The sequence below is a fragment of the Lagenorhynchus albirostris genome, chromosome 20 (genome assembly GCF_949774975.1).
Source record: "Lagenorhynchus albirostris chromosome 20, mLagAlb1.1, whole genome shotgun sequence".
Classification (NCBI taxonomy): domain Eukaryota; kingdom Metazoa; phylum Chordata; class Mammalia; order Artiodactyla; family Delphinidae; genus Lagenorhynchus; species Lagenorhynchus albirostris.
Genome location: NC_083114.1, coordinates 33,200,235 through 33,223,061, shown reverse-complemented (window position 1 = coordinate 33,223,061; position 22,827 = coordinate 33,200,235). Strand labels below are relative to the sequence as shown.

General features: G+C 49.2%; 2 protein-coding genes, 1 long non-coding RNA gene and 1 other non-coding gene across 9 annotated transcripts in view; 1 reads left to right on the top strand and 3 right to left on the bottom strand.

Annotated features, from left to right (window-relative positions):
* The window catches only part of MYO19 (myosin XIX), a 42,813-nt gene extending 38,243 nt beyond the window's left edge, over positions 1-4,570 (top strand). For 5 of the 6 annotated variants that reach the window (XM_060135378.1, XM_060135377.1, XM_060135381.1 and 2 more), the window contains 5 exons: positions 2-150; positions 273-402; positions 1,681-1,766; positions 2,985-3,287; positions 4,176-4,570. In XM_060135378.1, the coding sequence (XP_059991361.1) occupies positions 2-150; positions 273-402; positions 1,681-1,766; positions 2,985-3,287; positions 4,176-4,304 (797 nt within the window). In that variant the 3' untranslated portion in view covers positions 4,305-4,570. The remainder of the gene's footprint in view (position 1; positions 151-272; positions 403-1,680; positions 1,767-2,984; positions 3,288-4,175) is intronic. The other variant, XM_060135380.1, reaches the window with a different exon arrangement.
* On the bottom strand, positions 2,674-2,803 carry LOC132512457 (small nucleolar RNA SNORA11). Its single transcript, XR_009538184.1, has one exon. It is a non-coding gene; the product is annotated as a small nucleolar RNA SNORA11 (small nucleolar RNA).
* Positions 4,571-4,771: 201 nt separating the features above from the next.
* On the bottom strand, positions 4,772-13,348 carry ZNHIT3 (zinc finger HIT-type containing 3). Its single transcript, XM_060135375.1, has 5 exons — positions 12,985-13,348; positions 12,854-12,885; positions 7,668-7,754; positions 6,593-6,676; positions 4,772-5,274 (listed from the first exon to the last, which is right to left on the bottom strand). The coding sequence occupies exons 1-5, from the start codon at positions 13,068-13,070 to the stop codon at positions 5,093-5,095; spliced, it is 471 nt and encodes a 156-aa protein (XP_059991358.1). The 5' UTR covers positions 13,071-13,348; the 3' UTR covers positions 4,772-5,092.
* Positions 13,349-17,925: 4,577 nt separating this feature from the next.
* Positions 17,926-21,387, bottom strand: LOC132511182 (uncharacterized). Its single transcript, XR_009537543.1, has 3 exons — positions 21,307-21,387; positions 19,723-19,780; positions 17,926-18,393 (listed from the first exon to the last, which is right to left on the bottom strand). It is a non-coding gene; the product is annotated as an uncharacterized LOC132511182 (long non-coding RNA).
* Between the last annotated feature and the right edge of the window lie 1,440 nt (positions 21,388-22,827).

Here is a 22,827-nt window from a genome sequence, read left to right as displayed (position 1 = left end):
GAATGGTCTCCACACTCCGAGCAGGCCACGCTGCAAGCCCTCCTCCAGGACATCCTCCACACCCTGCCAGCCCTGGCTCAGGCACCAGCTGAGGCCATGCCGGCCCCAGTGCACTGTGGCAGGACCAAGGTGTTCATGACTGACTCCACGGTAAGCTGGCTTGGGATGAGGAGTGGCCAGCCACATGCTGTCCTTAGCAGGACAGGGTCTGGGCCCTCCTGAGGGCAGGGGGAGGAGAGGCTGAGGACGTCAGCGGATGCCCTTTCTCCCAGCTGGAGCTTCTGGAACGTGGGCGTGCCCAGGTGCTGGAGCAGTGTGCCCGCAGCATCCAGGGTGGCTGGAGGCGACACTGGGGCCGCAAGCAGGAGAGGCAGAGGCGGGCCGCCGTGCTCATCCAGGCAGGTAGGAGAGGTGGGGCCCTGGGCTGGCAGTCATCACTCCTGGCCAGCATGTGGGCCCAGGTGCGGCCACTGTCTGCAGCTGCACACAGCCCACGTGATACCTGTTTCTTTCGAAATGCTGCTGCTAGAGTCCCCATGTGTCCCAGCCCCAAGAGGTTAACTGCATGTCTCTGTGGTGCGCTGGGATTCGAGTTCCCTGTCCAGTTCACCCAGAGCATCTCCAGTTCAGTGCATACCAGGCCACACCACAACTAAGGGTGCTTTGTAGGTAGGAGAGGCTCACAAGTTGCCTTTAATTCCCCTTTCCCAGTCCTAGATAGCTGTTTATGCCACCTTTTTTTCCCTTTATGACAACTCTTATCATTACCTGGGCTCCCGGGCGTGTTGAGTTTAATTAAGGAGAAGGTAAAAACTGAGAAGATCTGATTAAGGAAGCAATGTATGAACCATGACACAGCAGCCTCAAAAATACTAGAAACAATCCAAATATCTGACAGTGGTGGAGTCATGGCTACATTATGGACGATCCTTATCTAGCTAAGAAGTGTTTTTGAAGAATATTTTTAATTTACCGGGAAAACATTTCCAACATGATGTTCAAATCTGAATGCTGAACTACACATCAAGGTGATGCCACCTTCATAAGGTGCGTTTGTGTGTACAGGCCTGAAAAAAAATAAGGAAATACTGTAGAACTAATAGGTGACTTTTATGCGTCTTTAAACTTTATAGTTTTTCAGAATCCAAATGTGTTAGTATTTAGTCGAATAGCCCATTTTCTGAATATGATTGTACCAAAAAGAATCAGAAAATGCTGAAGTTTCAAAAGAAGAAAATGAAAATTGCCCCATGATCAGCTCCCCATCCAGTAGTTATTACCTTCACCAGTGCATGGGTGTATGCTGGCATTGTTTGTGGATTCATAACGCACACAAGCAAATTCAATTAAGGGTTTCCAAAAATACAGGTGAAAGATGCAGACAATTCAGACCCCTCTTCTTCCCTGGGCATTACCTCAGACGGAGCCCGAGGTGGGAGGGGACCCCGTGGCAGCTGCCCGTTTGATGTGTAGGTATCTATGTCCAAGTCTGGGCAGCCTGAGCTGCGGTTTGCAGAGCCAGGTCTGCTTCACGTGTTGACGCAGTCCCTCACCTCATGCGGTGGCACAGGTGGCCATTCATTCAAACGTTTACAGCTGCTCTGGTGTTGCTGCAGCCTGGTTACCGAGAGCTCTGACGAACATTTACTCTTCTTTCCTGTTTCTGGACAAACCCCTCAGCTGTTCGTTCCTGGTTGACTCGGAAGCACATCCAGAGGCTGCACGCAGCTGCCACGGTCATCAAACGCGCGTGGCAGGAGTGGAGAGTGAGTACTGACCCGAGAAGTCAGGGTGGGCAATGATGGACCCAGGCTGGAGTGCTGGCCCCGCCACTGCAAAGCGGGCGGCCTTGTGTCCTCATGAATGAAGTGGACACACCGCCTACACTGCAGGACGGTTATGACATGGTAGAGTGGCACAAACAACTTTGGGAATATGCTAAAAAACATGGAACTGTACGCTTTAAAAGCATGAATCTTATGGTATTTCAATTAGATCTCAATAAGGCTATTATTTTTAATTTGTGCTTTTATTTGCCAGTATAACTACAGTAACCTGCAAACTTTTTTATTCTAAAAAGCACATTTTACATTACAGTCCAACAGACACATATATAATGTGTATACATATATAAAAGTGAAACAAAGGTTTTGCCAAAAAGTCTACCCTGAGTGTTAATTCTATTTAAGACTTTTTTTTTAACTAAGGCTGAACTGCACTGACATCATAATCACCAAAGTCCCTAGTTCATCTTAGGGTTCGCTTTATGAAGTGAATAGTGTTGCACGTTCTATGGTGGGTTTGGACGAGAGTATGATGACATAAAATCATTATAGTGTCATACACAGTATTTTCACTGCTCATAAAAACTTCTGTATTCTATGAATTCATCTTCCCTCCCCCGCAGACTCCTGGCAACCACTGATCTTTTTATTGTCTCCATTGTTTTGCCTTTTCCAGAATGGCATATACACGGAATCTATTTTTCTTTTTTCCTTGAAGAGAGGGGTTCAAAGTCTTTATGCCTATAACACCACTCATGGCCCAGCCACACGTGGACCGGACAGGCTCCAGGTGGCAAACTCCCCCACTGAATACTGTAGCTTTCCTTCCAGTACTGAGGCCTGTCCCACTGGTCCTGCCCAGCAGCCACGTTGCAGGTGAAGGGGGGATATGTGTTGGGTATCTGTTCATAGGAAGGCCACAAGTTTTGTGCCCCTTGTCACAATGAACCCTGATTCCTGTCGGGTGTGTTGTAAACAGACGAGCCATTTCTTCAGACTCCCTGCTCTGAGCACACCCCGAAGGCTGTTATTTTTTTTAAAGCAGCATATGTAAGGCCTCAGCACAGCTGCCTTGGCCATAAAGTTGTGCCACATCAAACCAGGTGCCCTTCAGTTCACCTTGTTAAGCTGAATTATTAAAGAGACTTTTGGATTCTGTTTTGCATAGAGAAAGCTATAAAGTGGTGTTCTCTTTTTAAGATTAGAATGGCCTTCCTGGCTTCTAAAGAACTGGATGGTGTGGAAGAACAACGCTCGTCTCAAGTCACCTGTTCCCCGAGCTCCTCGCCACTGCCCCAGGCACAGACCAGGCTCCTGGGGGCAGTAACCCGCTTCTGGCCCCTGGGACTGGTCCTGGCCAACGCCGCCGTGGGTGCTCGTGGCTTCCGGAGGAAGCTGGTGGTCTTCGCCTGCCTCCCGCTCCCCGTGGGCAGCCCCAGCAGCTACACTGTCCAGACAGCACAAGAACAAGCTGGAGTCACGTCCATCCGAGCGCTGCCTCAGGTGAGCCGTGTGACGGGCTGGCCGTCCTGCCAGGACAGCTCCAGATCCCTCACGCCCCACTGTGGAGGGCAGGGGGCAGAGCCCGGGGGGGTCACAGCAGGAGCAGGACCGAGGCTGCGAGAAGAGCCTCCTGACCCTGCTGGGGAAACCAGAAGCCTGCACGTCCCTCGCATTGTTACGAGGAGGAGTTTTCCAGAGCCCTTTCACTTTTTAAAAGCTGCCTCTAAATGATCTAGCGTCTCCTCTGAATCGCCTTTAAATTAGCCCAACTTCCAAGAAATTGTGGTTGTGATGACGGCACCTTGTTCTCCCCAAGTTGTAGTCTTTGGTTTATCCTATTCCAGCCGAGGAAATGACAAGCACTTGAGTCAGAGGGCCAAGAATTTATATTAAGAGCAGCCAGGGAAAGAGCCAGCCAGCACAGAAAAGGGCTAATAGCAACCTTTTACAAGGATTAGGTGACACTGACAAGGCAGAAAGAAGGAAACACTGAATTTCCTAATCTAGATAAAATCTCCATGACAACACACAGGCCAGCCAGAGTGTAAACAGAAGTGCAGTTCTTTGATCTTCCATCTTTAAGCAGGTGTAAGAATGTAACAGGCCATACTCCTCGTATGGGGGAGCTCCCTCCTAGTGTTTCCTCATCTGTCTCACATTGAATGGATGTGGAATTTTATATTTTAATACTGTTTTGGACTTTGCCATTGTTTTAGAATAAGGAGAAGACAACAACATTGACTAACTCAATCGTGCTACTGCTGTGACTCTCACTTGGGTACTTACTTACATGTCCCTGCCTCCCTGCATTTCTAGCGTTCACTCTGTCAGGTACCTTTAGCCCTGGCACTCCTGGGAGCTGGGGTTAAGCTGCATCTCTTTCCCCAGGGTTCGATAAAGTTTCACTGCAGGAAGTCTCCACTGCGCTATGCTGACATCTGCCCTGAACCTTCGCCCAACAGTGTTACTGGCTTTAATCAGATCCTGCTGGAAAGACACAGGCTGGGCCACGTGTGATCTCTCCTCACATTCCATCCTCACCTGGCTGGGCCCTCCCTGGTGCCTTTGTTTCTCCACGGCCTTTTCCTGCCAGCTGCCTTGCCAAAGACATCTAATCAACACACAGCTGCCAAACAACTCCCACAGCGACTCGGAGCACACGTCGGGAGCCGCGGCTCCAGCCTGCAGGCCAGGCCGGGGCGGCAGCTGCACCAGCGGCCGTGGCGCCGATCTACGCCTCCAGCCCTGCCAGGTGTCAGGACTGGTAGCTACCAAACCTGGATTAAGAACCACTCGGTGGTGCTGGACAGCAGGCACCCCCTCCTCCAACCCCACAGGCAAAGTCAGCTTGAAATGAGCTCTAAAATTTTGGCTGAAATTTTGCCTTTTAGTTCCTTTAAAAGGAACAAAGCTTACTACTTAAATATTTGTTGTTTAATGTAATTTCAAGCAACTAGATTATGAATCAAGAATGACAAGCAATGCAATGCACCACAGAACCACCACACTTTAATTTTGAAACACTGATCAAGTTTTAAATGAGTGTGAAAACCGTATCATTTATGTCTTAATTGTACCGAAAATAAAACATTTAAAAACAACCATCTGAATGTCAAGTTCTCCCTCCATAAAGGGTTTGCCACCTGGAGTACCTCCATCCGCGTGCACCCCAGCCTGCAGCAATGGACATAAGGATGTGCAGGACCTACCTGAGGTCAGCCGCTCAATGTCCGGAAAGCACCGCCCCTGCTAGGGCCCCACGCGAGCTGGCCTCCTGGGAGGAGCAGGCAGCACAATAATCCACCTTAAGAATCCTCGTTCGGGGACGGTTCCACGATCCTTAAACAGCAGTCAGCAAACTCCAAAAACAAAGGCTCCTGCATGCAGGCTCGCATGAGCTTTGCCTTGTCGTCTGCCTGATCGAGGTTGACCATCAACTGTCTAAGGTGTGGACTGAGCAGTAAGCTTCTCAGCGCTGCAGACTCCCCTTAAAAATGAACAGGGAAAGAGAACCAAGCTGAGTTCAAGTGGGAATAGGCAGAGATAGCTGAAAGCCAAATGTTTCAAATGTAATAAATACCAAGGATGTGGCATCCCCTTACCCTTTAAACCCACAAATTAACCCAGCACTTCACATAAGGTGAGATCAGCGTATCAGATAAATTTCCAAGTTAAACGCTATCAGATTCTTATTCTTTATATCTCTGTAAATATTTTAACTTAATTTTTTCTTAGCTGAATGGCATTATTTTACCAGCACAGATACAAAGAATAGCAGCATGTGGGCATGTTTTCTCTCTATAAGCATGAAGGTTCCCAGCGACAAGGACAGTTACACCAAATCTCTGAATGATGTTTAAGTGTGTGCTTGATCCAGCATAAAGCAGGATGAGTAGCAGTGAACTGACACTAACGTGTACGGTGCTTTACAGTTTACAAAATCATCCACACATATACCCAGCTCAGCTCCTACCTCAGTCTAACTAATCACTCCCATGGGACTGGGTACAAAGCACCACCTCTGTGAAATGGGAAAAATGAAAATAACACCACTTTTAGGAATTACACTGGCCAGTTAATTATACACATAATAGAAATGCAGTCCTACAAAAATGCTGGGCATTATTAACACCGCGTCCCTCTGAAAAATCAAATCCTGGGATGACCCAGTCTGCATGAATGACTGGACTGTAAAGCGAGCACTGGGATCAGGAATAAACGGAGGCCCCTGACTGGTGTGAGAGACAAACTACCACAAAACGTGGGGGGTGGTATATTACAGCGCACCATGGGAAGCTGAAAAAGTACCTAATTCTGAGAGTAAGACCAAAGGTCGAGAAAAGTTTAGCTGAGGAAAGGAAATTTGAACCAAGCCTTGAAAGAGGAGCAGAATTGGGCTTCCCTGGTGGCGCAGTGGTTGAGAATCGCCTGCCAATGCAGGGGACACAGGTTCGAGCCCTGGTCCGGGAAGATCCCACATGCCGCAGAGCAACTAAGCCCGTGCACCACAACTACTGAGCCTGCGCTCTAGAGCCCATGAGCCACAACTACTGAGCCTGCATGCCACAACTGCTGAAGCCCGCGCGCCTAGAGCCCATGCTCAGCAACAAGAGAAGCCAACACAATGAGAAGCCCGCGCATCACAACGAAGAGAAGCCCGCGCTCGCCACAACCAGAGAAAGTCTGCGCGCAGCAACGAAGACCCAATGCAACCAAAAATAATTTATTTTAAAAAATCACATTCTGTACAATCCAGTGTATCTCAATGGTTAACGAAGAAGTAAACAAGCACAGCACAGACTTACCTAAATTCTTTAAATTCTGCAAAGAAACTCTGTCCTCTTCCTCGTCACTATTGAGAAAATCAGCTACAGAGTCGTCATCATCATCTGAGGAATATAACACAATCAACTGCTTATGACTGAAAAGGAAACCTAGGTGCCAGGTTTTAATAACTCCTCCAATAGATTAAAAATATATGTGCACACACGCAACAGGAACAGAGATATGCAAGTGGGTACAGAGAAAAGTAACCTCTTCTCTGGAATTTGTGACTAAACCAACACTCCTTTTAGGAAAGCAAAGAACTGGTGAGTAACAAATGCATCCGAGTGTTCACACGCTTACTCTATGTGTTTCCCTGTGGTCTGTGGGCTTTAGGGCCTTATTTTCCAGTTCTTGCCACCCCATCTCCCCTCACCATGGCGGCTCCAGCCCTGTCATGGCCAAAAAATTATATGCTCTGTAAAAACCCACTGACATGATTTCCCTGTGTTTTCAGCATGGGCAGAAATTTCTGAACCCAACAACAGTTTATCAAAGGGCAGAAATGGGCCATCCCCTGGCTGTGAATGTTCAATGCCTCTTTGGTGGCGCTGGGAGGGGCTGCTTCCAGAGCCTGGCGTGGTGCTTCGCCCGCAGGAGGCATTAAAGAAAGGCTAGATGGATGAAGAGGATGACAGCCCACTCCCGCTGTGAGCTGTGAGGGCCCCAGCAGCAGCGAGACCAAAGGCAGCACCCCACCTAGGCCCAGCTCAGGTGAACCTACAGCCCCAGCCAGGCCCAGGGAGGGGGACCCGAAGCCGTGACTGGAGGAGGCTCCCGCCAGCAGTGTCCACCACTCACCCCCAAACCATGGTGATGGCCTTTCTCCCCCTCTGCCTCCTGCCCCCATCTTTCTTCTCTTGAACCGTCAGGCTGCTCTGTAACATCATCCGTGGTGACGTGTGCCCCCAGCCCCAGTTGTCAGGGCTGAGGAAGCTGCTGCTCCCTAATGAACTTGACTCCTGGCCCCAGCCCAGTCTCCTCTCCTCTCTCCTTTCAACATATTCTATTTGAAACCCTTCTCTAGGTTTGTTTGTTTGGAGTCAACCAACCCACCTGTGTTTTCCACAGGCTTTTTAGTTTTTGCAGTAAGATGCGATCTTATTTCTTTCTTGACAGGACGAGTTTCAGGGTTGCACTGCTCTGAAACAGACACAAATCTCAGGTGCACATCGCCTCCACTTGAGTGACAAGGCTGCACGCGCCACCACCAAGCCAGCCTCTAGGGGGAAGCATATGTATGGGGTAAGGGACATAGGTGGGGGTGGGGATGAAGGAGAGGAAGTGAGAGATCCAGTGAAGGGCCAGTAAAAGCCTGAGCCCCGCAGAAGGGCTGAGGAAGCAGGCCTCGTGCACCCCTAGGGCCTGTCTCCAACCTCCCTGCCTGGCCGAATCGCCCAGGGCTTTCACCACGATTCAGTAGCACACTGACTTCAATCAGCATCAAACTGTGTTCTCAGCAGTTTCTGATACCAAATTTGCATGTACCACATGCCACTGGGGACACACAGATGAAAGCCATCAGGCCCTCGGAGGGGTTTAGTCACACAGATGACAGAGATATGGACAAGATAAGGAGAGTCTGATCCGAGTCACCTGAGAGGGCGGGGAAATGAGAGGGGAAGGTGCTGCCAGGTGGAAAGAGCATGTGGGGCAGAGGGAAAGGTCCATGGCTGGACCGGACCCTTGAAAGAGTAGGCAGATGCAGGGAGATGGGGGTGAGCAACTGGTAGCTGATGGGTGGGGCAGGCCTGGCATGTGGCCGGGGCACAAGAGGAGGAAGCCGAGCAAAAGAATGCCACACACAGGTCTGTCTGTCTTCCCCAGACCAGTGTCTCTCAGAGAGGGCGCTACTGTACTCAGGTTGGAAAGATCTTTAATGGTGTGGGATAACTTCACACACCCCAGGCGGTTTTTGAGTCAACACGAATAACCAGAAGTACCACCATCGCCTCCGCTACTGTGAGAACAAAAACACTGTGACCACGTGTCTCTAGGGAGAGCAATACCCAGGTTAAGAACCACCGCCAGAAGACCTAAATAGACAGTCCTCCAAAGAGGACATATAGATGGCCAACATCACATGAGAAGATGCTCAACATTGATAATTATTAGAGAAATGCAAACCAAAACCACAACAAAGTACCACCTCTCACTGGTCAGAATGGCTATCATCAAAAAGTCTACAAATAACATGCTGCAGAGGGTGTGGAGAAAAGGGAATCCTTCTACACTGTTGGTAGGAGTGTAAGTTGGTGCGGTCACTATGGAAAACACTACGGAGGTTCCTCAGAAAACTAAAAATAGAACTACCATATGATCCAGCAATCCCACTCCTGGGCATATATCCAGACAAAACTATAATTCAGAAAGATACACACACCCCTATGTTCACAGCAGCACTATTCACAATAGCCAAGACATGGAAACAACCTAAATGTCCATCGACAAGACGGATAAAGAAGATATGGTATATATATACAATGGAATACTACTCAGCCATTAAAAAGAATGAAATTATTCCATTTGCAGCAACATGAATGCAACCAGAGATTACCATACTAAGTAAGTCAGAAAGACAAATACCATACGATACCACTTATATGTGGAATCTAAAATATGGCACAAATGAACCTATCTGCAAAACAGAAGCGGACTCACAGACATAGAGATCAGACTTGTGGTTGCCAAGGAGGATGGGGTTGGGGGAGGGATGGAGTGGGAGATTGGGGTTAGCAGACGTAAGCTATTATATATAGAACGGATAAACAACAAGGCCCGACTGTACAGCACAGGGAACTATATTCAATAGCCTGTGATAAACCATAATGGAAAAGAATATAAAGAAAAAAGAATTTTATATATACATATATATATATGTGTATAACTGAATCACTTTGCTGTACAGAAGTTAACACGTTGTAAATCAACTATACTTCAATAAAAAAAAACATAAAGACCACCAGACATTATGCACCTTCTATAGTCATGCCTAAGACCACCTGTAGTTTTGCCAGAGAGACTGACCCTGAGCTCTGATCCAGTCTCTGATCTGTCAATTTGTAAGAAACAGAGGATTGAGGAGTATGCCTAAGTGTACCATGAGCTTGCAATCAGCAAAACCCAGACTGTGGGTAACTGTACAAGTGGCTTGAATTCTTCAACAGAGAAATTGTGAAGAAAAACAAAAAACAAAAAAAAAAGGATGGAGGAGGAATTTACAGATTAAAAGAGACTTAAAAGAAATATCAGGGGCTTCCCTGGTGGCGCAGTGGTTAAGAATCTGCCTGCCAATGTACAGGACATGGGTTTGAGCCCTGGTCCAGAAGGATCCCACATGCCACACAGCAACTAAGCCTGTGTTCCACAACTACTAAGGCTGCGCTCTAGAGCCAGCGTGCCACAACTACTGAGGCTGTGTGCTGCAACTACCGAAGCCCGGGCGCCTAGACCCCGTTCTCCCCAACAAGAAAAGCCACTGCAATGAGAAGCCCACGCACCGCAGCTAGAGGGAGCCCACGCGCAGCAACGAAGACCCAATGCAGCCAAAAATAAATAAATAAAATAAATAAATTTTTTTTAAAAAAGAAATATCACATTTTTGGCGAATTCCCTGGTGGTCCAGTGGTTCAGACTCGGCGCTTTCACTGCTAGGCCAGGGTTCAATCCCAATCCCTGGTCGGGGAACTGAGATCCTGCAAGCTGAGCAGCATGGCCCAAAAACAACAAAAAAAAGAAAGAAATATCACCTTTTTTTAATGGGCAAGACTAAATGATACGCTTTCAGGACACGTATTTACATAATAAAACTGAAAAAGCAAAGAAGTGATTACTATAAAAGTCAGGACAGTGGTTACTTTTTTTTTTTTTTTAAAGATTTTATTTTTTTGATGTGAACCGTTTTTTAAAGTCTTTATTGAATATGTTACAATATTGCTTCTGTTTTATGTTTTGGTTTTTTGGCCCCGAGGCATGTGGAATCTTAGCTCCCCGAACAGGGATTGAACGTGCACCCCCTGCATTGGAAGGCGAAGTCTTAACTACTGGACCGCCAGGGAAGTCCCAGAAGAGTGGTTATTTATAGGAAGCGAGGGCACTGGATCGGGACAGGTCATGTGGAGGGGTTCCCAGAGTGGATGGCAAAGTTCTATTTTCTTCATCTGGGTGGTGTTTGCCTTGTAATAAATAATTCAGTAAGCCAAAAAAAAAAAAGTCTACAAATAATAAACGCTGGAGATGGTGTGGAGAAAAGGGAGCCTCCTGCCATTGTTGGTGGGAATGCAAACTGGCACAGCCACTGCGGAGAACAGCATGGAAGTTCCTTAAAAAACTAAAAATAGAGTTGCCATATGATCCAGCAATCCCATTCCTGGACATATATCCAGAGAAAACTCTTAATTCAAAAAGAGACATACACCCCAATGTTCATAGCAGCACTATTTACAATAGCCAAGACATGGAAGCAACCTAAATGTCCACAGACGGATGAATGGATAACGAATATGAGGTATATATACACAATGGAATACTACTCAGCCAATAAAAAAAGAATGAAATAATGCCATCTGCAGCAACATGGATGGACCGAGAGATTATCGTACTGAGTGAAGTAGGTCTGAGAAAGACAAATATCATGATACCTCTTATATGTGGAATCTAAAAAAAATGATACAAGTGAATTTATTTACAAAACAGAAACAGACTGACATAGAAAACAAATTTATGGTTACCAAAGGGGAAGGGGTGGGGGAGGAATAAATTAGGAATTTGGGATTAACAGAAACACATATATAAAAAACCAATATAGACCTACTGTATATCATAAGGAACTATATTCATTATCTTGTAATAACTCATAATGGAAAAAAACTGAAAAAGAAATATATATATATATCACTGAATCACTTTGCTGTACACCTGAAATACTGTAAATCAACTATACTTCACTTAAAAAAAAACCAAAACACTACTGCCAGAGAGACTGGAGTGTTCACCAAGGGAGTGAATTGCTCAAATCTGCATTTCAGAAAAACTACCCAAGCAGCTGCCAGGTCTCACAGTTAAGAGCTCCAGATTGCCCTGGAGGAGAGGCCTTACAGGGCTGCAGGACTAGAGGGAAGCGTTCCACACCCAGCTCCCCAACCCTGTTTCAGCAAAGCATTTCTACTTCTTTTCTATCTTGAGCTGACAGGTTTCTTTTGAAAATGCACCAGAGACATTAGAGTTAAGGAAAAAAAGCGGGGCGGGGAGTGGAGAGAGTGGTGCTTGAAACACACAGCTGTAAATCAGAGACTGGAGGGGATGAAACTACAGGCAAACCACCAATGAGGAACTTTAACCGAACAATCACTGAGAGAGAGGTCGTGGGAAAGAGTCCCTAAGGACTAAGAGGCGCGGATTGAAGATACTTAAAAAATGCAGGCTTGACAAAGACCTTGCTCCTTATTGTAAATTGAACTAGCTCCACGTTTCTATCAAGATATTATGTAAAAGAAAGAAAACGAAAAAAAGAAAGAAAGAAAGGAAGAAAACGTCGTTAACCTCAGCCAGCGCAGCAAATGATGCGGAGCTGCGTCAGAACACTAAGAGGAAGGAACAGCTAGGGGAGACTTCTACGGCAAAACTGGTCGACTATTTTTAAAGAAAAAGAGGATAGGGGACTTCCCTGGCGGTTCAGTGGTTAAGACTTTGCGCTTCCAATGCAATGGGTAGGGATTCCATCCCTGGTCAGGGAACTAGGATCCCACATGCCACGCAGCACATGCCAAAAAAAAAAAAAAAACGAGAGAGAGAAAGAGAGACAGACAGAGAGAGAATGGTACGTAGAAGAAAAGGCAGGGCAGAAGAAATGTGTTTTTTTGTTTGTTTGTTTTGCGGCACGCGGGCCTCTCACTGTTGTGGCCTCTCCCGCTGCGGAGCACAGGCTCCGGACGCGCAGGCTCAGCGGCCATGGCTCACGGGCCCAGCCGCTCCGCGGCATGTTGGATCCTCCCAGACCAGGGCACTAACCCGTGTCCCCTGCATCGGCAGGCGGACTCTCAACCACTGCGCCACCAGGGAAGCCCCAGAAAAAAAGGTTTTGATTGTGCAAAATGTGGAGAGACATTCGCAGGTAGAAGTATCCGCCCTCCCACCCCGCCCAGGAGGAGGAGCTCCCACAATATCAGGCGTTGCAAGGACGGGAGGGAGCAGGGGACAACGACGGGACGTGGGGGCTGCCGTGCACGAGGAGGGGACCTTACCTTTGTGCTCCCGGAAGCAGGTCAACGAGCAGCTGTAAAAACAAAGCCACAGGCCGCGTCAGCCCCGAAGGCCGCGCGGACCCTCTCGCCACCCCGCCACCCGTCCGCAGCCCACAACCCCCGGCACTCACTAGGGCACGCGGCAGGCGGGGCAACGGTATTTGGGTTTCTCCAAACAGATAACGCAGACAGCGGTGCTGCAATTCAGTGACGCCATGGTCTCTCACAGGACGCGCTCCGTCCCGGCGCCCAGGCCTCTCGCCGCAGGTCCCACGTGCACACCTTTTCTTCCGTTTCCTTAACCAGGACCAATCAGCGCGCAGCACTTATTGGCAGTCAAAAGCAATGGATTGATCCAGCTCATTGTTTCAGGCCTGAGAAGTAGAAAGTCGATGCACTCGATGCGCAACCAGTACCCCCACCAGAGGTTCTCTCTGATTAGGTCACGGCCTCAAAGAACTTGTTATGTAGTCCTGTCCCTGTCCCTATGCGGCCCTGTGACTTGCAGCAAGTCTCTCCAGCTCTGTTGTCCTGTATGTAAAAAGAATACGTGGGATTAAATGTCCTTTACCTTCTGGCTTGGACTTTCTCAGTCTTGCACCGGCATTGGGTTCTCCCCGCACATCTCATTTGCTTCCCCCTTTGCGGAGCACAGCCTCCGGACGCGCAGGCTCAGCGGCCATGGCTCACGGGCCCAGCCACTCCGCGGCATGTGGGATCTTCCCGGACCGGGGCACGAACCTGTGTCCCCTGCATCGGCAGGCGTACTCTCAACCACTGCGCCACCAGGGAAACCCCTCATTTGCTTTTTTTAGCAAATGAGAAGTCCACACACTGGCCGTTAAATCACATGACACACACGTGCCCTTCCCAGCCATCTTTCGCACAGGAAAGGAAGATGAGGCTTGGCCGCTGATAGATGTTTATTGCGCTCCAACTGTGAGCCCGCACTGCCCAGATGCTGGGCTAGGGACACCCAGGGATTAGCAGGCACGGTCTCTGGGACCTTAAGGCTTAGAGTGAAGGCAGGAAGGAGAATCCCTGGGTGGGATTGATTAGCCAGGGAACAGATGAGTCACCTCTGGCCCAAAGGTGGGGATCCTGGTCCAGAAAGGTGAACTGTGATGGGCCTTGAATGCCACCTCAGGCTTTAGGAATAGACAAAGTCACATTTTATTGGGAGCCCTGCTCCTCCTCAAAGCCCTGAGCATTGTCCAGCCTAACCAGGGTTCCCAGCCCACACATGTGGGGTGCCCTCTTAGGGCCATAAGTCACCCTCACCCCAAGAACCTCCCCTTTGTGTTGGTCCATCAGCCCTCAGGATCTCACTATTATAAAAGCCCTGAACCACTGTCACAGTCTGTGGGGATGAATCTGCTACAACCAAAGCAGTCATTCAAGTCTTAGCTCCAACCCCTCTCTGGCTGTGTGACTTGGACAATTGTCTACCCTACAACTATTAGAGTGGATGTTCAGGCCTACTTTCCTGAGCTATTTAAATCAGAGAGGAGACTGTAAAAAGGTTTGTGATCTGAAGTGCTACAAAAGGTTATTTATGGGATATCTAGGAAGAGTCTGCAACTCTCCTGGAGCCCTGGTCCCTACCCCATGAGCGTGGGCTCCAGGCCCCAAGTCCCTGGAGCCCAGGTTGCTGGACCTCAGGCCCCTCTAAAAGGGTTTCACTGTCAGCCTCGGTGAGCCATGCTGGGGTTGGGCTTGAGAGACTATCCATCACTCCTTTGGCTTTGCCAGACTGTCCTGAGGGCGCTGTCCAGTCCTCAGTGCTGAAGTGGCACCGGCCCCTCCGGTTGCCTACCTGCCCCAGCATGCAGCTGCCCCTGCCTCCAGCCTCCAAACAGAACTCAGGCCAAAATCCAACGTTTCCACACTGACCTAATAATCTGCAGCGTTCCTTGTATTCCTCAACAGTTGTGACCACTGCTGGTTTGACCCAGAAGTATTCCAGAGAGCCCATGCTTAACAGGGAAGGCCAGAGGTCAGTGACTTGTCCAGGTCACATTTGAACCTCATGCCCTGTCTGGCACCAGCACAAATTCTCCTACTAGGTACATCGCCACTGCCCACCCAGACTTTTCCTGTGAGTTGTGTTTGGAGGCTGAGGCCATGGAGAGTCTCCACAATCTTCAGGGGCTCAACGTGAGCCCACCCACACCCATACCATGCTGACTCTCCTACCTTTGGGTCCAGAGATGGTGACACCAGCAAAAAGAAAATTCCTGGAATTCATCCCATGCACATTGCATTCAGTAAAAATACCTCTTCCTCTACTCTGGGTGACCTCCAGCTTCCCCAGAAAGACGTGCCACTCCTGCTCCAATATCCAGGAAAGAAGGTGGCTCATCGCTGATGGTGATGAGGTTGGGGAACACCAAGAAGTGAAGGACGCCGGGTACAGCACCTCTGGGCAATGGCTAGTTCAGAGAAGAAAGACGGGTATGACTCTGGGCCCCAGCAACTAGATGTCCACACTGATGTGGTCTGGCTCTCCCTGGTCCCCCATCACGCCCTCCTAGCGGCTGTCTAAGGCTGCCTCACGCCTTCTCAGCGTCAGCCGAGGAGCAGGGCCAGACCTGGAGAGAGGCGAGGTAATAATCGAAGCAGAACGGTTTCCAGAGCTCCGCTGCTTGGCAGACGCTGTCCAGCAAATTCCAGGCGGGCCGAGCCCGGCGCCAACGCCAAAGACTGGAGACGCGCGTGGAGTCCCAGGCCCGGCACTCAGCACCGCCAGAGGGCGCTCCAGATCGAGATTGGCCCTGGCGTAGCCTGAGCTGGACTGAAGCACCGCTCGCACCGACCTTGCGTGGGAGGCCATACTGTCTCGCCATTCAGGGAAGAGTAAATACAGGCCTGCCCGGCGCCTCGATCATCGCCAAGTGGCGGGAGAGAGGGTCGAGAGTGCGGGGCTGAAGCAGACGACCGGATGGGCAGCGGTGTCTCTTCCATGAAAGTAAGGCCCACGCAAGGCCAGCCGAGGGCTCCAAATGCGCCTGGCTGTCCAGGGGCAGTTCCCGCGGTGCCCACTGCCCCGCGCTTCTCGGCAACCCTTGGGGTGGATATCCAGCTGGAAGGTGGCCACCCCACATTGGCCTGGTGAAAGGTTAATAGTACTTCGGGAGTTTTCAGGTTACTAACTAGGGTGCACCACTGCCCTGCACCTTCCCTGATGCCATGATGGGGCGGGCACGCGGGCTGCATGTTGCCCTTATCTGAGGCCAGATGTTGATAAGGCTGGGCTCTCGGTGTAGCTAAATCTCAGCTTCTTTCTGCAGCCCTAACATCTCTATCCCTCTGCCCTCTTGGCGGCAGCAAGAGAAGTGTCTAGGATGGTATCTTTAGAGGACCTATACTGCCCGGTTCTCCCCTCCTCCCCTCCACTTACTCTCTGGTATCTAAGAGAGTAGTTCAGATGTTAAAGGGGGTGAGGTTGCTGGTGCGAATCAAATAAAGGAGGCCTGAGGTTCTGCTGGAGTGGTTTCCAAGTCATCCATTTCCAACTCTCTGCGTGTTATTTTGTCTTGAAAATGACATTCATTCCCCAACTCTAGACAATGACAGTCTGACCTTCAGTTAGACTCCAAGGAGAACTTCCAAACAACAAAAGAAAAATAATAGCATTGTCTACAGCAGAACGGATGGGAGAGCACAGACCTTAAAGGTCACCATTGTTTCATGAATACACGCTACTGCCCACAACCCCACACTTTTCTCCCACCCTCTCCCACTTGCAAATCAATATATATCTCCCACCGTACATTTCCTAGGACAGAGATCAAAGGAATCAGGACTTCCCAGATTCTCCACGAAACCTCTAAAGGTCCCATATGGAGTGGGAGTGGGGCTTGCACAAACCTCCTAACTCACCTCTATCTCCCACATGGCATGTCAGGGAGGGAGAATTTCCCCCTCTGTGCTTCTTGAGTTCTTGTGGTTGCCGCTAATAATAAATAGTGCACTAATAGTAATTAGTGCACTAATAATAAAATTGACACAAGAGGAAAAGAAACAAAATTTAACTCATACGCATGGAGGTCCCATAGAAATGAAACCTAAGAATAGGCCAAAGCAGGCAGCTTTTATACTTTCTAGACAAAGAAACAATAAATTTGTGAGGAATTGACATGACAAAGAAACAGATTTTGGGTGCCCAACTAGTGAAGAATTAGAACAGAGTTTGGGCTTGGGATAGTAAATTGAAGTAACAAGGATTGTTTATATAGGCTTCTCGGCCCGAATTCCCTATCTTTGGCAATAAGGGGGTCCTTCTACCTCCAGATGTAGGGAGTCCATCTTTCACATGAAAGGTTTTTTTCCCTGCTTTCAAGGAGACAGCAAGGAGGGTCAGAGCATCCCTCTTGCATTGGCCATTTCTTAAGCAACTTTAATTCAAAATAATCAATACACCACTGAGGAACATTTTGTGGTGGACTACTCTGGGTCCCAACACAGAAATGCATAGGAACTCTGCTCAGTGGCGAGCAGGGAAAAGGACGTAAGACCCTGTTTCCTTCCCCATCTTTTAAAACTAAATACAAAATAACAACTTTCAGGCAAATAAAAGCCATGAGAATTCTTCATCAGCAGATCCACACAAGAAAGTTATTCTGGCAATAGGAAAATGATACCAGATGGAAATTAAAATCACAATATAACACTACACATCTACTAGAATAACTAAAATTACAAACGCTGGCAATACCAAGTGCCTGTGAGGAGGCTGCTATGAACTGGACGTTTGTGTCCCCTCAAAATTCATACATTGAAATCCTAAACCCCAATGTGATAGTATTAGGAGGTGGGGCCTTTGGGAGGTGATAAGGTCATGAGGATGGAACCCTCGTGAATGGTACTAGTGCCCTTATAAAAGATACCCCAGAGAGTTCTCGTGCCCTCCTTCCACCATGTGAAGACACAGTGTGAAGATGACAGTCTGTGAAGCAGGAAGTGGGCTCTCACCAGACACCAAATCTGCTGGCACTGTGATCTTGGACTTCCCAGCCTCCAGACCTGTGAGAAAAAATGTTTGTTGTTTACGTCACCCATTTTATAGCCCAAGTGGACTAAGACAGAAATTGGTACCAAGAAGTAGGTACTGCTGTAATAAACCGAAAAATGTGAAAGTGGCTTTGGAACCACATAATGGGTAAAGGCCAGAAGAGTTTTGAGATGCATGCTAGAAAAAGCCTACATGGCCTTGAAGGGACCTTCAGAGGTGATTTGAGTGAAGGCTCAGAAGAGGAGGAGAGCTATATCTTAGAGAATACGTAAGTGGTGGTGAACAGAATGTTGGTAGAAATACAGATGGTAAAGGCCGTTCTGATGAGGTCTCAGAAGGAACTAAAGAGCATTGGAAATTGGAGGAAAGGTGATCCTTAGTGTAAAGTGGCAAAGAACTTGGCTGAACGATGTTCCTGTTTCAGGGTTCTGTGGAAGGCCCATCTTGCAAGTGACGACACTGGATGTTTAGCTGAAATTTCTAAGCAAAGCGTTGGAAGGTCTGGTTTGGCTCCTCTTGACTGCATCTGATAAAATGTGAGAAGACAGAAATGACTTAAAGGAGGAATTGCTAAGCAAAAAAAGAGCAGAACTTAAAGATTCTCAGCCTATGCATATTGAAAAAAAAATGAAAACACTAACGGTGTGGCCAAGCAACTGTCTGATCGGGAGAATTGTAGAAACTAGGCACTATTCTTCAAAACAGCCTGTGGAAAACACACACGGGTTGGTTGACTTAAACTGCAATGAACACAGAGATGCATCTACTACAAATCCTTACCTGCTCCTCCTTCGGCCAAAAGTTCCAGCCACATTTCGTTCTGACTTTGCCTGGGCAGCCATACCCTTCTCTTCCAAAGTGCTCATGGGGAATCCATAAAAACGCTATCATAAAACGTTGTGGAGGACGTTATACAACAATGAGAAAAACTTTAAAGAGAACCTAAGTAATGGAATGCTAATCTTCTGCACTAAAAACGCTAATTATCCCCTAATTCATCTAAACATTCAAGGAAATTCTAATTTATTTTTTAATTTTTGCTTTATTTTATTTTTTTATTTTTGGCTGCACTGGGTCTTCGTTGCTGCGCACGGGCTTTCTCTAGTTGCAGCGAGCAGGGGCTACTCTTGGTTGCGGTGCACGGGCTTCTCATTGTGGTGGCTTCTCTTGTTGCAGAGCATGGGCTCTAGGCACCCGGGCTTCAGTAGTTGCAGCACGCGGGCTCAGTAGTTGTGGCATGCTGGCTCTAGAGCGCAGTCTTAGTAGTTGTGGAGCACGGGCTTAGTTGCTCCGTGGCATGTGGGATCCTCCTGGACCACGGCTCGAACCCATGTCCCGTACATTGGCAGGTGGATTCTTAACCACTGTGCCACCGGGGAAGTCCCAGAAATTCTAATTTAAATGCCCCCATAAGAAGTCTTTGGCTAGGAGGGATCATGGTTGAATGGGCCTGTGTTTTACAAGCAGGATTTCATTTGAGTAAATCCAGCCACACCTTAAGCCTTGAGCTCAGGGACAGTGTGGGTGACCATGTGGACATGTCCTATAATGGACAGAGGCTAGGAAGAAAGAGATGCAGCCTTAGCCCTGGTCTGGGAGCACCAGGGCCTGAGATACCTCCCAGAGGGAAAGCTGCAGTGTGGGTGGTGTCACCCACACCTCACACACGAGGAACCCGAGGCCCAAAAGCGTTTCATGACTTGCCCGAGCCACCCATGCAGCAGCGGCAGAGCCGGCCTTCCAACCCAGCTCTGTCTGGTGCCTGGTCACCCTCCTCTGCCCTCCTCGTCCCCTCAGGCCGGACAGTCAGACACTCCCCACTCCGCCATGCGCACTTGGTGAGGGAAGCAGTTACCTGCAGCCTCCGGGCATGTTTCTGAGCTGACCAAGAGCTAGTTGCTAATAATTTCAGCCTCAAACAGAAAAAGGAGAAAAACAAAAGTGTCATTAGAGCTATTAGCAACCTGTTCCTGCAGGGATGCCAGCATTGCTGTAAACGTTTGAATATATTAGACTCCTTCATAAAGGTTAGGTCCTCAAGTAAGCACAAAAGTCAGAAATTACTTGTAAGAACAACCCTGGAACAACCCACAGCCGGGAGAAATCCCTAAGCTTTTAAGAGGCAGCGGGAGCTGAGACTGTCTGAGGCCCCAGCCCCCTCTCAGTCTCCGTTAAGGACACTCACCCAGGGAGCACAAGGGAGTCAGGGAGTCCGATTTACCTGCGCCTTTTTTTTTTTTTTACATCTTTATTGGAGTATAATTGCTTTACAATGGTGTGTTAGTTTCTGCTTTATAACAAAGTGAATCAGTTATACATATACACATGTTCCCATATCTCTTCCCTCTTGCATCTCCCTCCCTACCACCCTCCCTAGCCCACCCCTCTAGGTGGTCACAAAGCACTGAGCTGATCTCCCTGTGCTGTGCGGCTGCTTCCCACTAGCTAGCTATTTTACGTTTGGTAGTGTATATATGTCCATGCCACTCTCTCACTTTGTCACAGCTTACCCTTCCCCTGAGCCTTTTGAAATTCCTTCTTCAGTCTCTGTCTCTCTTTCCTTCTCTCTGTCTCTCTTCCCCCATCTCTTCTTTGTTTCTATTTACTTTCAAAGCCCCTGGTTGAGTTTGTCCTTAACCTCTCGCGGCCCCAGTGGGCAGCAAGGCAGCACCCCCGGGGGCCACAGCCCCACACCCCCGAGCCCCTGTCCCCATCCCCGTGCCCCAGGAGTGCTGTGCCTGAGCCCGCAGCTGTCCTCATGCTCCTCTGCTTCCCGGGTGACTCAGACATTTCCCACACAGACACTGGTGAACTCCCGGCTGGTGTCACAGTGCACTGGGGCAGGAGTGGTTTCATCTGGGTGGCAGATGTGGCTACTGCTCTAGTTAGAGAATGTTCTGGAAGAGAGGCTGCAGCTTGGCACCCTTGGGACTTGGGGGCCATCCCAAGGGCAAGAGACTAGAGCCCCTCAGTGCACTGCTGTCTGCATCCCCGTCCCCAGCCTCAAGGATGCCTCTGCCCCCTCAACACTCCACCGGCCTCTCCTGCCGTTCCTGCCTCTAATTTCCGTCTGTCCCTTTGGGAAGGGGAAAGCCAGAGGTGGCTCCCAGTCTTCTGAGGAGTTCAGGGATCCGGCCATCCCGAGGAGTCTTGTAATCTCACTTGAGGCTACCCTGGACTGGCCTGTGACCTCTATTCCTGTGGGTCTCCCTGGGCAGGGGGCAAAGACTGCTTGGTGGCCAGCAGGGTGGCTCCTTCCAACTTGGAGTCCCAAGCCTCCCAGTGAGTGCCCAGGAGGGCAGCCTCTCCCAGCCCTCTCACCGCCCCGTGTGCAGGAGTAAAAGGTAGATGAGACCTCCCAGCACTGTGAAGCCCGAGTGGGTCCCACTGCCTGTCCTCCTGCATTCATGGGGCCCACTCCCGTGGACTTGGAATTTACCTGACAGCTCTGATCACCTTCAGCTGTCCAGTGCCTCCCTGGATACACAGCAGATGAGAAACAGCAGCAAGATCAACCAGGGGCCCGGGGACTTTGGGCAAGAGACACAGAACAGGAGAGCACACTATGGAGAGAGGGGGAGAGAGGGGAGAAGAGAGAGTGAAAGGAAAGTGACAAAACTGTGCCCAAGACAGGAGGAAAACAGAGCAGAGCTGTCTCAACAGGGCCCACTGGGCCCCAGGTAAGGCTGTATGGGTGTCCCACTCTGTTTCGACAGGACCCATTTCCTGTTCCCAATGCCCCACCTGTCCTCTCCCACCAAGATCCTGCTCCCACTAAAGGGACGGCACGTAGCTGAATATGGTAGATGGTGGTCAGGAAGTGGTAGGGGGATAATTCAGTCCCCTCCCCAACTTCAGCCCCGCAATGGGAGCTTGCACACCGATTTAGGGACTAGAATTGGCTTCCTCCCCTGGTTGGGCACTTCCCCTGACAGAGGCTGGGACCTTGCCTGCCTCCTTTTGAGGAATGCAACAACCTGCCCCACAGGCTCATTAAAGAGATGAGAACCATGAGATTCAGGCTCCCTCAGTGTCTCCACTGAACTTACCACTCTACCTAGATCCCTACCTACCGCCTCCTAAGTCTCTCCAGCTCGCATAGGCTGATTCCCCACTGGGCTGTTGCTCCCAGCAATGCCCAAAGACCTGGCTCCTTCACAAAGACCCCTTATGGGTAAGAAATATACAACTTATTTACAAATGCTTCGAAAACAATAGTGATAATAACAAATGTGTGTGTCTGCCAGAGAGACAAAGACAGCGAGAGAGCGAGAGAGAGACACAGAGAGAGAGAGAGGAAGCAGAGAATCGTGAAAAGTTGGCAAAATATTAAGGATAATTAAATGAACGATGGGTTCACTGAAGTTCTTTGTACCACCTTCTTCTGTACATTTCAAAGCAGTATTTCAAAGTAAGAAGTTTAAAAATGAACATAGCTTTAAAAAAGTGGCCGCTCCTGTATCGGGGTCTCCCCTGGAGCTTTCTTATCATACAAACATGCTGGAGCCGTGCTGCTCATAGGCCTTTTCTGATAGCACAGCACCATCCACCTCTACCCGGTTGCTCTTCTTCAAGAGAACACCTGGAGACAGCTGACATCTGCACTTCGTCTTCCCAATTAGGTCCAAACAGCTCTGGTTCTCCTGGCAGCTGGCAAGTGAGCTCTCCTTCAGTCACATTCTCCGCTGACGGGGACTGGAGGGGACAGCTGTGGCCTGGGAACCAGTCCCACTGCCTCACAGCCACAACAAACCCCAGAACAGTGTCCAAAACGCAAGGCTGGGACTTCCCCCGTGGCGCAGTGGTTAAGAATCCGCCTGCCAATGCAGGGGACAGGGGTTCGAGCCCCATAACCCACAACTACTGAGCCTGTGCTCTAAGAGCCCATGCGCCGCACCTACTGAAGCCGACGAGCCTAGAGCCCCTGCTCTGCACCAAGAGAAGCCATCGCAATGAGAAG

Excerpts from the sequence above, each read along its gene's own strand:
- ZNHIT3 (XM_060135375.1), bottom strand. The coding sequence starts at position 13,070 with ATGGCGTCACTGAATTGCAGCACCGCTGTCTGCGTTATCTGTTTGGAG. Across the intron at positions 12,886-12,984 it reads CCCGCCTGCCGCGTGCCCTA|CTGCTCGTTGACCTGCTTCC; the intron begins GTGAGTGCCGGG and ends TTGTTTTTACAG. Across the intron at positions 5,275-6,592 it reads GCAGAATTTAAAGAATTTAG|GGGAGTCTGCAGCGCTGAGA; the intron begins GTAAGTCTGTGC and ends TTCATTTTTAAG.